Source organism: Malurus melanocephalus, unplaced genomic scaffold (assembly GCF_030028575.1).
Source record: "Malurus melanocephalus ecotype Western Australia unplaced genomic scaffold, MMel_1.1 scaffold_1202, whole genome shotgun sequence".
Taxonomy (NCBI): domain Eukaryota; kingdom Metazoa; phylum Chordata; class Aves; order Passeriformes; family Maluridae; genus Malurus; species Malurus melanocephalus.
Genome location: NW_026624434.1, coordinates 29422 through 42622, shown reverse-complemented (window position 1 = coordinate 42622; position 13201 = coordinate 29422). Strand labels below are relative to the sequence as shown.

The 13201-nt window shown below is 42.9% G+C and overlaps 1 protein-coding gene across 1 annotated transcript in view; it reads right to left on the bottom strand.

The window, feature by feature from the left end:
- Positions 1-1133: 1133 nt before the first annotated feature.
- The window catches only part of LOC130586553 (EF-hand and coiled-coil domain-containing protein 1-like), a 32753-nt gene continuing 20685 nt past the window's right edge, over positions 1134-13201 (bottom strand). Inside the window, exon 3 of the mRNA XM_057387392.1 lies at positions 1134-1497. Coding sequence (XP_057243375.1) covers positions 1317-1497 — 181 coding nt within the window. The 3' untranslated portion in view covers positions 1134-1316. The remainder of the gene's footprint in view (positions 1498-13201) is intronic.

Genomic DNA, 13201 nt, shown 5'->3' with positions numbered 1-13201 from the left:
TGAACATTGACCCAGAGCACATCCATCACTGCAACGGGGCTGCAGCCTCCATCCTGCCCAACAGGGTGTCTGGTTGTGATCTAACTCTTTCAGTTTAAACTGTTGTTTCTGTATTATTGCCTTTATTATAATTTTTCCTATTAAATTGTAGTTCTGACTTAGAATCTCTCACAACATATTCATGTGGGGGTAGTTCCCCTGCTGTTTGCTGTCAAACTAGCACAGGCTGCAGACCAGGACACAGACCTGAACCCCAAAGGCTGCCTGGGGTGGCTTCCTGACAGCCCAAGGATGGTGGATTTCAGATGGCCTTTGGACAAGTGAAAATGAATTCTGTGACTCCTGTTTACATGTAAATATGTATTCATGTGTAGTTGAGTTGAAAATGTTCTACTCAAGCATGTAAGACAGTACAAATCCCTAAATGCAGTAAAATGGAAATTCTTCTATATAAATAATTATATTTATAATTACATTTATACTTTTTATAAAATAGTTGTTATTTTTATAAGTTATATATGTTATATATGTTATATAATAGTGATATGTAATATTTATTTTTTAATATATCATGTATAATATGTATTTATAAAATGATATATTTATGTGTAGTTGTAGACACTACAAATCACCGAGTGCAGTAAAATGGGAATTCTTGCTGTACATGAAACAAAATCTAACAAATCTAACAACATAGATTTATTTTCTAATAATTCAATAAAACATTCACTTTGGAAAGAAGAATGGACCATGAAGTGACAGTCATGATGAACCCACTGGAGCTGCTACTGTCTTTTGATTGGAATAAATTTGTTTTGATTTAGTTTGGCTCTCTTACCTAGGGATGTACTGAAAGGCAGTATTGCTATTTTAGAGGAAATACAATGGWATTACACAATATAGCCGACAGAGAAAATAAATTCTGTGACTCCAGCTTACATGTAAAATAGCAAATAAGGTCTATGGGATTGAAAGGTGTCACATGATCCTGAATTCATTTTAAGAATAGTGCTTTTTTTTTTACACAATATGCAAATTGTTTTCATTAAATGTTACTGAAATTAGAAGTATAAAGAATTTCAAAAGTTAGAAACCCATAGTGAGAAACCCATAGGAGCTGTTGTGCTGTTCACAAAGAATGCACATGAAGAAGAAAACAAACCACGTTCAAGATAGTGGTTTATAGTAAATATATTATATAGTAAATAGTGAATGAAGTTCCCTCCAAATTCTTCTGTAGATGAAGAATTTTGGTCTGGAGAATATTGAATATTTCCTTTAACACAATAAAAAGCAAAATCTGAGAGTTAAAYCACTTAGCAAACGGCTCCTGCTGTCACAGGTTGTATGAAATGACCTTTCTGTGCAAATCCTGTCAGYGCTTCCTGCCTGGAAATTGAGCTGCAGCTGGAAGGGGCCGCTGGCTGCAGGGACAGAGCTCGGGATCGCTGAGCCTTTGTTTGGCACAGCTGCTCCTGGACAGTCCCACCGATGGTGCTGGAAAAGGGGAAGGGTAAACAAGATCATGGATTTAACAACAACAACAAAAGTCACTGTTTGGAAACATCTGCAGGGAAGAAGCTGAGCTAACCCATGCTGAGAGGCCAGTGCTTACTTTATCCCCTTGGGTAGGGCTGACTGCGTTAAAAACCAATGACTTCTTTCTTTTGCAGTTTATGGCATTACTGAGCTTAGCAACGACTGAATTTCCTGTGAAATCAAGGGAAATAGCAATCCCAGAAAGGAGCCTGGACAGCCATCAGTTCTGGAAAGAACAATTACGGAGCAGTGCACAGATAAAATGCTCTGTTAAACTCGGACATTGGGAGTGGGAAGCACCACAGAGCTCCAGAGTTATGGGCAGCTCCTGGGGGATATTTCTGTCACAGGAATTTCATTTTCCTGCAATGTGCTGATCTCCTGGTGCTCACTAGAAACCCTTTACAATTTCTTGAGCACTGTTTAAGCAGGTTGTTCTCTTAGTTTGGAGCTGAAGTATAATTTAGATTGTTTAGGTGTCAGAGATTACTGGAGTTAGTTCACATAACACAGAGATGTTGACATTTCAGTAAATATTTATTGCAGTAGTGGACTTGATTAAAATTTTGAGTTATAAAACATGGAGAATATTCAAGCATGATGAGAATTTTGTCCAGCAGGTGTGGGTGAAGGCTGTTATGTTTAACAGAGCTGCTGGTGGTATTCACTTCTGCCATCTGGCAACCTGGGGCCAACGGATTGTGCAATCTGAGGAAAATTTAACAAGTTTGGTGAGACAAAAGAATTCCATCCCACATAATTCAGAATTGCAGAGTCCTTCTACTTAGGTGAGATTMAAGACAGAGCTAAATAACAGCTCTCAATTCTCTGTAGTTTTTGTGAGGGAATTAGTTGGTGAAAAACAAACTTCAATTATTCTACAGTAATTTTCTGGAGATTTCATCACTTCTCTGAATGTGGAGAAATTTGACACAGAATGTGTTTTGTTAGTCTCTGCCCAATATATGGATTAAAGACAGCCTTCTGTGTCCTCTCTGTGGGTGTTTATCTGGGAAAATACAAAGAAATTTATCTGTCAGGGTTTTCAGGTGCTCCAGAATTCACCTCTTTGTTCTGGCACAGGCTCTGTCATTTGCATCAAATCTTGCTTCTGCTTTATGTTCCACAACAGAAGAAATAAAGCAAAGTTAATGTTCCCTACACCTGAATAAAAAGCAGATGCAGATGTTCTTTCCTTGACCCATGCATGGATTATTTCAAGGTGCTTGGGAAGGGATTTTAAAGGTGTGTGAAGGAACATGTGGCCAAGCAAGCTGGAATTCCAGAGCCAGGGAAAAATGCAAAAGACAAGCAAGCAGCAGCATGAGAAGATATGTAAACTCTAAAAATCCCAGGGGGGTTTTAATTTGATTGGCTAATCATCTGATGTCAAGCATTCTTCTGGAAATACAGAACTGGAAATTTGTTCTGCCAGGAGTCCAGGTCAGTGCAGTGCTGGGCACTGGTTCGTCCCCAGCAGTGTCCAAGAAGGGTGACAGGAAAGGACATGTCACCCAGCCTGGTGACAGAGGGACAGGGAAGGGGAGTGTCCCTGCAACAGAGCTCCAAAAGAGGGGTTTACAGACACAGGGAGTTCCCATTTACATTCTCCAAAGCCAGTTTAAGGATCAATCTGCCAAGGCTGGTGCCAGAGATCAAGAGGCAKAGCCAGGGATCATTTAAGCTGCACAGAGAGGGGCAAAGGGCTGCTTGTGCAGCTGCAAGGCAAAACCCACCATTCCTGTGAGCTACAGCTAGGAATTAAAGACTGGATGGACTGGAGGAGGTTCCAATCAGAAATGTCACACACAACACCAACAGTTTTAAGGTATTAATGGATCTTTGCTGTCTCTTGGAAGAAAGGGACTGYTTTCCTCTTTTAGTTTTGCCACAGACGTGGGATCCCACGCTCACTTCAGAGGATATTTCAAATTTYTGATTGGATTTTCTCTGATTTTTGGTCTTTAAAGCAGATGCAGCCAGCAATGTAGAAGGTTTAATTTCTTGGGGTTGCTTAGTTCGCATTGTTGGTGTACACAGGATTCCACCCTCATTCTCAGGGGTGGTGATGGAGGCACAGATGTAGTCAAAGTGCTCTTTGGTAGCAGAACAATGAAAACACCATGATTTCCTGATTTCTCATCAMGCGATTCAATCACTGGGTCACTTTTCTGTATCTGGGAGCTTTTTTTCTCCTTTAATGCCAAATCCACACTCTTAATTTTCAAGGGRGAGAGGTTTGGGGTTCAAAGAAGAGCTGGAAGCAGAAATCTTCCCTGATTCTCAAACACGGGTTTAATTCTTGCCTCATCAGTATTCATACAGCATCAAATRGGTCCCCATAAATGAGAAGAAGGGTGAATAAACAGCCCATTTGTTTGGGGCAGAGATCAGAGGGGGAAGCAGCGYTGGAGGTGCCTGGGAAGGTTTGTGTAGGGTGAGCGTGGCCCGGCTTCCATGGAGACAGGGAAACAGCCCCATTCATGGCAGAGCCTTTGTCCCCAGCACAATGGGCAGCCCCGGCCAGAGGAGAGAGTTTGCCAAGAGCTGGACCTTGGAGTAATGGCCATGACTAATTGGCTTTTARTTGGCTCTCCTGTATTGTTATGGAAACACGAAGCTGCAGGGAAACCCACCTGCTCCTGGGCACATCTTGTACTTCAATAATTCCTGGCTGCTCATAAAATAACTCTGAGGAATTATTAACTTCACATTCAGAGCCCTTTAACTCGTCGCTTTGAGAGACTTGGAGCAGATCACATGCTGAGTGTGCACAGTGCCCTGGGTGCAGTTATACTCACAGCTACATTTTATTTTCAAAGGGTGTGACTCGTGGATTTTAACCAAAATGAGGTGAGATTTTTATTTTTGTTCTGTTTTACCTAAACTGYCAGAGTTCAGAGAACTCAGAATGGTTTCAGATTTGGCTTATGCCCTACAGGGATTTAGATACTTTAGAAGGTGTGCACATTTTTGAATTATTTATGACTTTTCATTGACTGTTGAGATTCAGTACATTTTCACGCTGGAGCCGAGTGTCTCTGTAGGTTTTCTGAGTACAGCTGCCTCTGGTYGGTGCTGTGAGCTCCTCCCCAACAGAAATCCTATGAATGAAGTCTCTGGGATCAATCCAGATGCWTAATCTCAGCTTTTAAACAGCTTGATCTGTCAGGCATTAGAGAGAAATGTTTAAAAGGATGTGTATTTGGTGGCTAGAATAAAGATTACTAARTACCCTGGCTTTTTATGGGTAGTTATAAACTACAGTTATGACTGCAACTATAATGGTGAGAGTTTTGGGAGATTTCCTTTTATTGGCTGATGATTTTCATTTTCTTGCCAAAATCACCATTCTCTAGGGAAAAAAAAAACCCATTTAACTGATGGCCATGTGTTCTCTTGCAGAATCCTTCCATTTCCTGCACAYTGGGCACAAGCAGGCAAATCCTGGAGTGGGGCTGTCACATGTGGCAGAACTGTGCCCTGCTSTCCTGCCTGTGGTGACTTCAAGCACTTTTGAGCCACCACAAACCTTTGTGCAGCCATAATAAAGCCACAGAATGGAAATGTGCCTTTTATTGTCCTCATGGTTCCATCCCAAAAAARCAACTTCTTGAGGTCAGGCTGTTTGTGGGAAAGTGTTTTTCAGAAATTGGTTGCTCTTAGCTTTTCATTGTTCATTTGTCAGCTGTTTTCTTGATGCTCTGMTACTTAAAATCAGAGATCATATTAGAAAAATGTATTTCCTGGGTGTTCTATTGGGTATTTTGGATTCTCTCATATTAGAGTGAAAGATTTTCCAATGCACATTGCTTTCCCATGCCATTTGAGTTRAATGTTCTGCAATCCAAATGTTTCTTGAGCTGATCTTTTAGGTTTCATGTAATAAAACATAAAATAAGGAGCTTTAGAAATCCATTTACTTCCATCTACTTTGTCTGGGTTTAAAATCTCATCCCTCTCTTATTTCTGCAGAGAGGTTTGAAATGGGAATCAAAGCAGAGCCCTAAGGGCTGCATCTTCCAGGGGGTTGCAGAATGAGGCTGGGGCAGGACTGAGCAGGGGTGATGGGGTTTTGGACCCTTTGGATGGGGTTTTGCTGCTGCTGGAAAGGTGGGATGGAGTCACACCCTGAGCAGGTGCAGTGGGTGCRGTGACAATGGGAATGGCAGTAACAGCAGAGAAATGAGATGGGGCTGGAGCAGAGATTAAAGACAGAAGATGGAATGGCAGAAAAAGGGCCAAACCCACTCCCTGATGGAGTTTGGGAGGCCACTGAAATCCTGGAAGTGTTGCCATTCCTCTCCCAGCAGTAAATTCTGGGGAAACCCTGCACAGGTGAGTTCTGCTGCTCCCGCAGTGCAGCCCCACGGGCCGGGGGTGGGAACTGATGGGGCTGTGCAGGGAATGGGGGGATCCTGACCCTCCTGCTGGAAACACAGGGCTCAGGGTGAGGCTACCTGCTGCAAACTCCTGTGTTTTAAGTGGTTTGGGGTTTTTTGAAGGTTCTCAACTCACGAGATATCCAGAGGTTGCCTTAACCCCTGGAGCACAGGCACTGCAATGTAGCTATGATTCATAAAATCTCTTTTTCCTGCATGACCTCTGCCTCCTTCAGGACAGAGAATGAATCATTTCTGTGGATGGGCTTTAGAGAAGGGAATTTCTGCTGSGAGCTCCTTTTCTCACTGCAGAAGCCAAAGCTACTCACTGCTCCTGTGAGAAGAGGATTGTACTCCTCTCTCTGCCAGAGACTGCTCATGGTGTGAGCAAAATTACTTTAATTAGGCTTTCTGTTCCTAAATACCTTCCTGCATGTATACAGATAATAACTGAGTCCGGGTTTTTTTTTTATTTTTTTCATGTAATTTGAGATTACAGGGCACGAGAGCAGCAGTGATCCATGGGATGATGGAAGTTCTCACTTGTGTGGTTTGCTCCGAAACATCAGACACTGGGAATATTTTGATCAGTCAGAGGGGGCACAAAAAACTGGCAGAATATTTTGAATATTTACTCTTTCTAGTCTGGTGTATTATACTGGGATGAAGAGTGTTCTGAAAACCTGATCATGCCTTTCCAACACAGCAGTTAAAGCCACACTGGCAGTTAAGATAAATACCAGTTAAGATAAAAAAAAGCATTAGGCAAGGCCCACCTAAGTACAGAACAGGGGTTCTCATGCATGGACACACTCTCTGCACACATAAATCTCTCACAAATAAATGCCTGTGGGAGCTGAGTTAGAACTGCCCAGGCAGGTTTCATTCTGGGACTTACAGAACACATTCCTTTCAGCTCTGAAAAGCAGCTCAGAGCCTCCGAGTCTCACTGTTTGATTTCCTTAACCTTCTTTGGCCTTGAAACTTTTGTTTACCATTCTTAATAAATTCTTGGCCATTTAGGCTTCTCCGTAGAAGATAACATTTGATAATTAGGCTAAACAGATGGAATAATTACTGTGCTTTTATAGATCCTGCACCTAGCAAGATGAATATTGTATGACAGCAGGGGCTGGACCAGGCTGCTCTTTGCCTTGTGGGGTKTTTTGTGGGGGACAGTCACTACAGCACCCAGGAGAAACATCCATCACTCTGGAATTAAATCATTCTGCTCTTCCTGCCCCCTGATGGATTTCTTCAAATTGACAAAATGAAGGAAATGTTTTCCAGATGTTTCACTGGAATGAAGAATTCCACACCCTGCTAGCTCAAAGTTTGTATCTACGCTGGAAGTTTGGATGCACACAACACAGACCTGAACAAAGCCAGACAAATTCAAGTTTTACTTGTTCTCGATTGAATTATTAGCACAAAAGGTCTTTCCTAAAGCTTGCACAAGATTTCTCTGAAGTCCAACTTGGAAACCTCGATCCCCTTTTCCTGCTTGTTCTGGAATGAGAAATCATGATCTATTGCCCTTTCTCCTCTGTTAYACAGCTCTGCTCTTGAGTTTCCCTTCCTCCCACAGTAGAACAATTAATTTGCCATAACTGAAGCTTGTGTTAAGYTGTCAGTGTCAGAATTATTCCAAAAGCTCATGAGACTCTGCATGTGGACTTTGGGGCTGGTGCTAGAGCCCCCAAAATGCTGAGCAGCACAGCAGACTCTGGGTTCAAACCATGCTCAGGGGCAGCTGAGGGAGCAGAGGGGCTTTGGTCAGCCTTGTCCTGCCCCCTGGGTAAATAACAGCACAACCCTCCCCAAACCTCTCAGCCCAGAGAGGAAATAGCYATTGGTGGAATCGGTGATGCCTAAATGAGAATAAATTCTCATTCCAGACCATGCTTGTGCCAAGAAAGGATGCAGCAGGTTCTCCTTGAGGTCTCTTCCAGCCTGGTTTTCCGTGATTCCCAGTCAGGGGCACAGTTCCATCAGTGAAAAACCTCTCCGTGGCCATTTTTTGGGATYTGCTTTGAGCCCAGGCCATCAGGAACAGCAACAGCGGCACGTGGGAGCAAACACAGCCACACCTGCACACATCCCTGCCACAACTGCCTGGTACATTCTAAACCTGTTTGTCCTTCCTGCTTTTCAAACTCAGATTTTTAGAATTCTGTCTCTCCTGGTGGAGTTTACAAAAAGACACTGGAAAGCCTCCAGTGAAAAAGGGATCCCACAAATGCTGTGGCATCCTGAGCAGTGAGAGCATAAAGCAGAGAGGCCAGGGAGAGCAGAGCTGTTCTTCCTGCCAGCGCTTGTGTAACAGCCCACACCCTCGTGTGCTCCCACACGTCCACATGTGCTGTTTAATCCCCAGGAATCCCTCAGTTATCTCCTGGGTGTCAGCAAAAATCAAACGTCCAGGGAGCCTTTTTAAGTGTTCCAGATGGAGAAATGACCTTCCCAGCAGAGCCAGGGGCACTCAGCAGTGGGGTGAGCATCCTACTGAGCTCAGCTCTGAAATTTAACCCTGACTGATGGCTGCAAAGCTGCAGCTATCCCTGAGCTTGGTGTATGAACCAAATATGGCATCTCACTGCCATGAACCCAGTTTAATATAAACCCAGATTAATATAAAGAGTTCAGCTTCATTTTCCTGGCAGCAATCCTTACAGAAATAAGGTTATACACCTCCTTAAATGTTTTCCTGAATCAAGGTTTCAGTTTTTCCCTTTTCAAATAGTTGACCCCATCCAAGCTCAGGTTATGGCTTACACAAGTTCATGTGCAGCTTTCCACAAACTTTTCCTTCACAGGCCATTTTTCAGTTTCTGTGATATGACTGCAGTGTATTTATTCCCATGATGGTTTAATAGCATAAAATAGTGATTTCATTAGGGCTTAGGCAAATGTTAATGTCCTCTTGGAAGTCCTCCCCTCTCCTCTCTCAGGCAGAATCACCTGGAATCTGCAGGATGGACATCACCGAACATTTGCAGAAAATCATCAGAAATCAATACAGGTATTTAAGGGAGGAAAAAAGGGGTATGAGTGACCTGTTTCTGTCTCTGAAAAAACAGATGCCATAAATATGGGCTGCTGTAGGAGTGGGCATAACTCCAAGTTTATGGATGATTTCCAGGAGACCAAATACAGCATTTCAAGGTACTCTAGGCTAAAATGGTTAAGCAACTGGACTGTGGGAATAAGCCACATCAAAATACATCAAAAGTGCAGCTTGGGCACACAGCAGGCCAAAAATGTAATCATGGTCATATTAGCAATAGCTGGATGGTGTGGCCAAAATTAATGAAACATTGGTCAGATCTCCATGGTTTCTCATTTTATTGAAATGTTGTTGTGTTGGAGAGTATAACTTCTTTTTTTTCCCAACCATTATGTGTTGGAAATGAAAACTTTTCTAATTTTCTAATTAATGTTTTGAATAAACTTTTAACTTATAATAATTAACCAAATATACTATTAATTAAATACTGTATATTAATTATAAGTAGTGTGTTAATCTTAAATCACTTAGTCAGCATTTAGCAAAGTTTGTCAGAAGCAGTGAGTGTGGWAACACAGCTTGGGAAMATCACTGAAACTGGAAATTTTGCTRTGCTAACCTTGATGTGAACAAGGCCTGGCGGGGAGAGAGAGAAATGTATTGTTGAAATTGGATACAAAAAGTGCAGAACTTACGGACCACGAGGACATTCTGCAGAAAGCTGAAGATAAAGGAGCCAACAAAGGCTTGGTGTGTGTTAGAAAGACCCTCATTAGGAAAAAGATTAGAAAAAGACTGAAAAACACAGACTAATTAGCACAAGGATAAATCGTCAATAAAATAAATCAATAAAAGGCAAATGAAATCCTGACAGGAGCCCTTGCAAGGAACTGTGAGTGATAATGAAGATTCTTTTTGTGGGACAAAGGAGCAGGTGGATTTTGTTAATATAAATCCCATTTCTCCTCCCTTCCCCACACTCACCCCTGGTGTTTTTTCAGCTACATTTTAACTGAACAAGCAAGAACCTTGACTGAGCAAGTAGGTGCTGCCCTGGAAACTGCACATGGATTATTTAACAGGAGAATGAAATATTGAAACCACAGCACCTTCYACCCTTTACCAGCGCCTGAGGCTCAGCTTTTCTTGGAAAGGCAGTGCAGAACTGCAGTGCTTGGGGAGGAAACATCACCCAGCCTCTGTCAGAAACCAGGAACAGACACTWAATTATGCTGAAATACGTTACATCAGCTTTCTGCTTTTCTTTTGGATTTTCTACCTCCACAGTGCAGAAACTTCATGTCCAAAGTATAGCAGAGTGACCTTTAAGGTAATTAAGGGATGCAAAACCCAATTCTGAGAGTGGTTCTATTCGGGCAGCTGTATGTGTAAGGTATTACAGAATGCACTGAYGTCAGGCCATTAAAAAGGAACATTCTGGAGGTAGAATCTTTAATCCTACACAGCTCAGTGCTGCTGTTTCACCCCTGAGCACAGGCTGGGGTTATGGGGCCATCCCAGGCCACAGTGCAGTGCTAATAAATGAGCTGAAGGAGAGAGATGGACGTGGTTATTGGGAAAATTCCTCCTGGGGATCTGGGTAAACAGGATYCATCTTTCCCAGTCAATATTATCCTAACAAAAGGCTTTGGCTCTTCGCTTCTCTCTCTCTTTTTATTTTTTTTTTACACCAATGCTGAATTGCAGTTTTTTCCCTCATTATTGCAGCCTGTCCATGCAGCACCCCAGCTTTGTGGGATGGGATGCAGCTCTTTTGGGGGCTCCCAGTCCCCTCTGGGTTCACCTCGTGAGCCCCATCCCAAGCAGCCCCTGCCCTCCCCAGGAGCCCCATGGCAGGCAAAGGCCATTCCTCTGGACACCCTCACAGGTATTTAGAAAMAGATACTTCCTCTTGTTTTCATGGAGCTTCCTCAATGGATTTCCACAGGAAAAGAGGGAGATCTGCATGAAAAACAGGAAGCAGCTCTCAGAAGCTTTCTGCAACCAGTACCAGGAAGAAGACTTAAAATAAATGGGGTTGTTTGAAGCAGTAGGTGATTCCAGTTGTGTGATCCTATGTACAAACAGTGATTAAATTTAACATCACAGTAGAATTCAAAACCTCAGGTGTTTATAGAATATATTTAGCTTTTCATTGTAGTTGACAGCAGGTGACCAACACTGAAACTTCTGTAACCAGGTTCTTACACTGTATTTCCTATTTTCACTTTACTGCCCCTGGGCAAGACTTTTGGAAAACTTCCCATCCGTCTCACCCTTGRATGGGATCCCAAACTGTCTAATGCTGATCCTGTTCCTCTTGCCCCCAATATGAAATTTCACCTTTTCCCTCAGCTTATTGCTGTTCTATAATTCAGTTTCAAACCCTGAGATTTATGCATTAGAGGGAAAGACTGGTCAAGATAGAATCGGACAAAACCTGACATGCAGAAATATTTGTTAATTAAAACCTTCTAGAAGTTTTGCACCGAACCTTTCCGATCCATCTTCAGACTCCCACAAAGTTCCARTATTATGGAGCTGTTGTAGGTTTTACTGGGAGCACTGAAAATGGAGGGGGAATTTGTAACCCTCCACCTTAAAAGCAAGTACAGTCAAACAAGAAAAATGCCCCAGTTCATATCTGGCTGCATTTGGAAGCTTCTTAGGCTGTGGAGTGTCAGGTAGGTGACACAGGCCCATCAAAAATGGGGATATAGCACGTGGGATGACTATTTTTGAGGGAGAAACTMTTAAATTTGTAAATCCTTCAAAGGACATTTGACTTCACTTTTACTCTCACTTTCTGAATTTCATAAAGCCAAACATTAGAGGAAGAAGATGGACTTGGCCTTCACAGTTRTTGTTTACATTTGAGGACTTAGGGATGATACATTCTGTGCCCATTTCTAACCCAGAAAATGGTACAAAATGAAAGCAGAGGATGTTTCCAAGCTCCACTGCTGCGTTTCAKTAATTAGACACATTGTGTTTCGAGAGATAAATGAAATAAAAGTTCAAAATCCTCACAGTRCAAAAGCATCTGAAACAAACTCTCTTTCATCCACTCTGCTCAGCTGGTGAATTTTTAAAGCCATACCAGCAGCAGCCTGGATTCATGGAAACATTTCCTATTGTGCTTTTTGAAGTCTCCATCAGAGAGAGCGCAGGAGGCTTTGGAGATCTGAAAATCCCTTTGAGGGCAGAGCACAAACAGCACCAAACTCTGCTGTTTTGCAGGGCCCTGGGCTCATCTCAGCTCAGCCCCTCAAGAAAGCCTGGTGGGTTTGGTTTGTGGCTCAAGCTGAAACCAYTGAAAACCCAGAGACTGTTTCATCTGAGAGAGACTGAAAAAACAGCAGCAGGGCTTTGTAGTGAATGTGGATATTTCTTAGTTTTGTTTTCTGTGGATACTTTAAACAACTAAATGGGAAAAAAAATCAATATGGTTTGTGCAGAGTGAATATTGGTGCAGTGTTAAGCCTGAGATTCATCAGCAGAGTCTCGTTCTCCCTCCAAAACCACCATTTATGGCTCTTTAAAATGCTCCTGAGTCCAAGTAATGAGTGCAATCTTTCAGTGCATGGATGTTTGCTGCTCTGATGGTGCCCTGAGTGCATTTCCCACCCTGCACTGACCAGCCTGGCAGGAACAGCTCAAGGTGGGGTTTCACGTGCTCTGCTGCCTTCTGGATTGTGAATTCCTCAGAGCAGGGCAGGAGCRCATTAAACTCATTCCTCTGGAGGGCCATTAAAATGAGCTGCTGGCAACAAACAGGGCCAGCTGCAGGTTTGTGTCCYGCAAGGATTAATGACAGCCTCCCAGGAGCTCTGCATGAGCAAAGGCTCATTGAGCTGCGCTGATCCTGCCCAGAACTGGGTGAATTAGGATAAATACTRCCTCTTTTCAGGGCTCTCATCCTCTGGGAATGGAAAACACCTCAGTTTCAGATGTGAGGGCCATTATTAATGCTGGTTTGAGAAGTGACAGGCTCCAGATAYGATGAAGGGTCAAACCCAGTAAAAAAAATCAACCCAACTGGTACCTAAACTTGATTTTTTGGCAGAGGCATTTGATTAAGATGCCAGATCACTCCCAGATCTGCAGTTAAACCCCCAAACACCTCGTTAGGAACAGAAAGCAAGGCCATTCCATGTGCAGATGTTTCAGGTGACTTTCCAGGCACAGCACGGCCCCGTGCCTCCAGCAGGCTCCAGTGTGAGCACCAGAGCTGACAGCGAGCATCTCGTGGGGACAGTGCTGGCAACTGCTC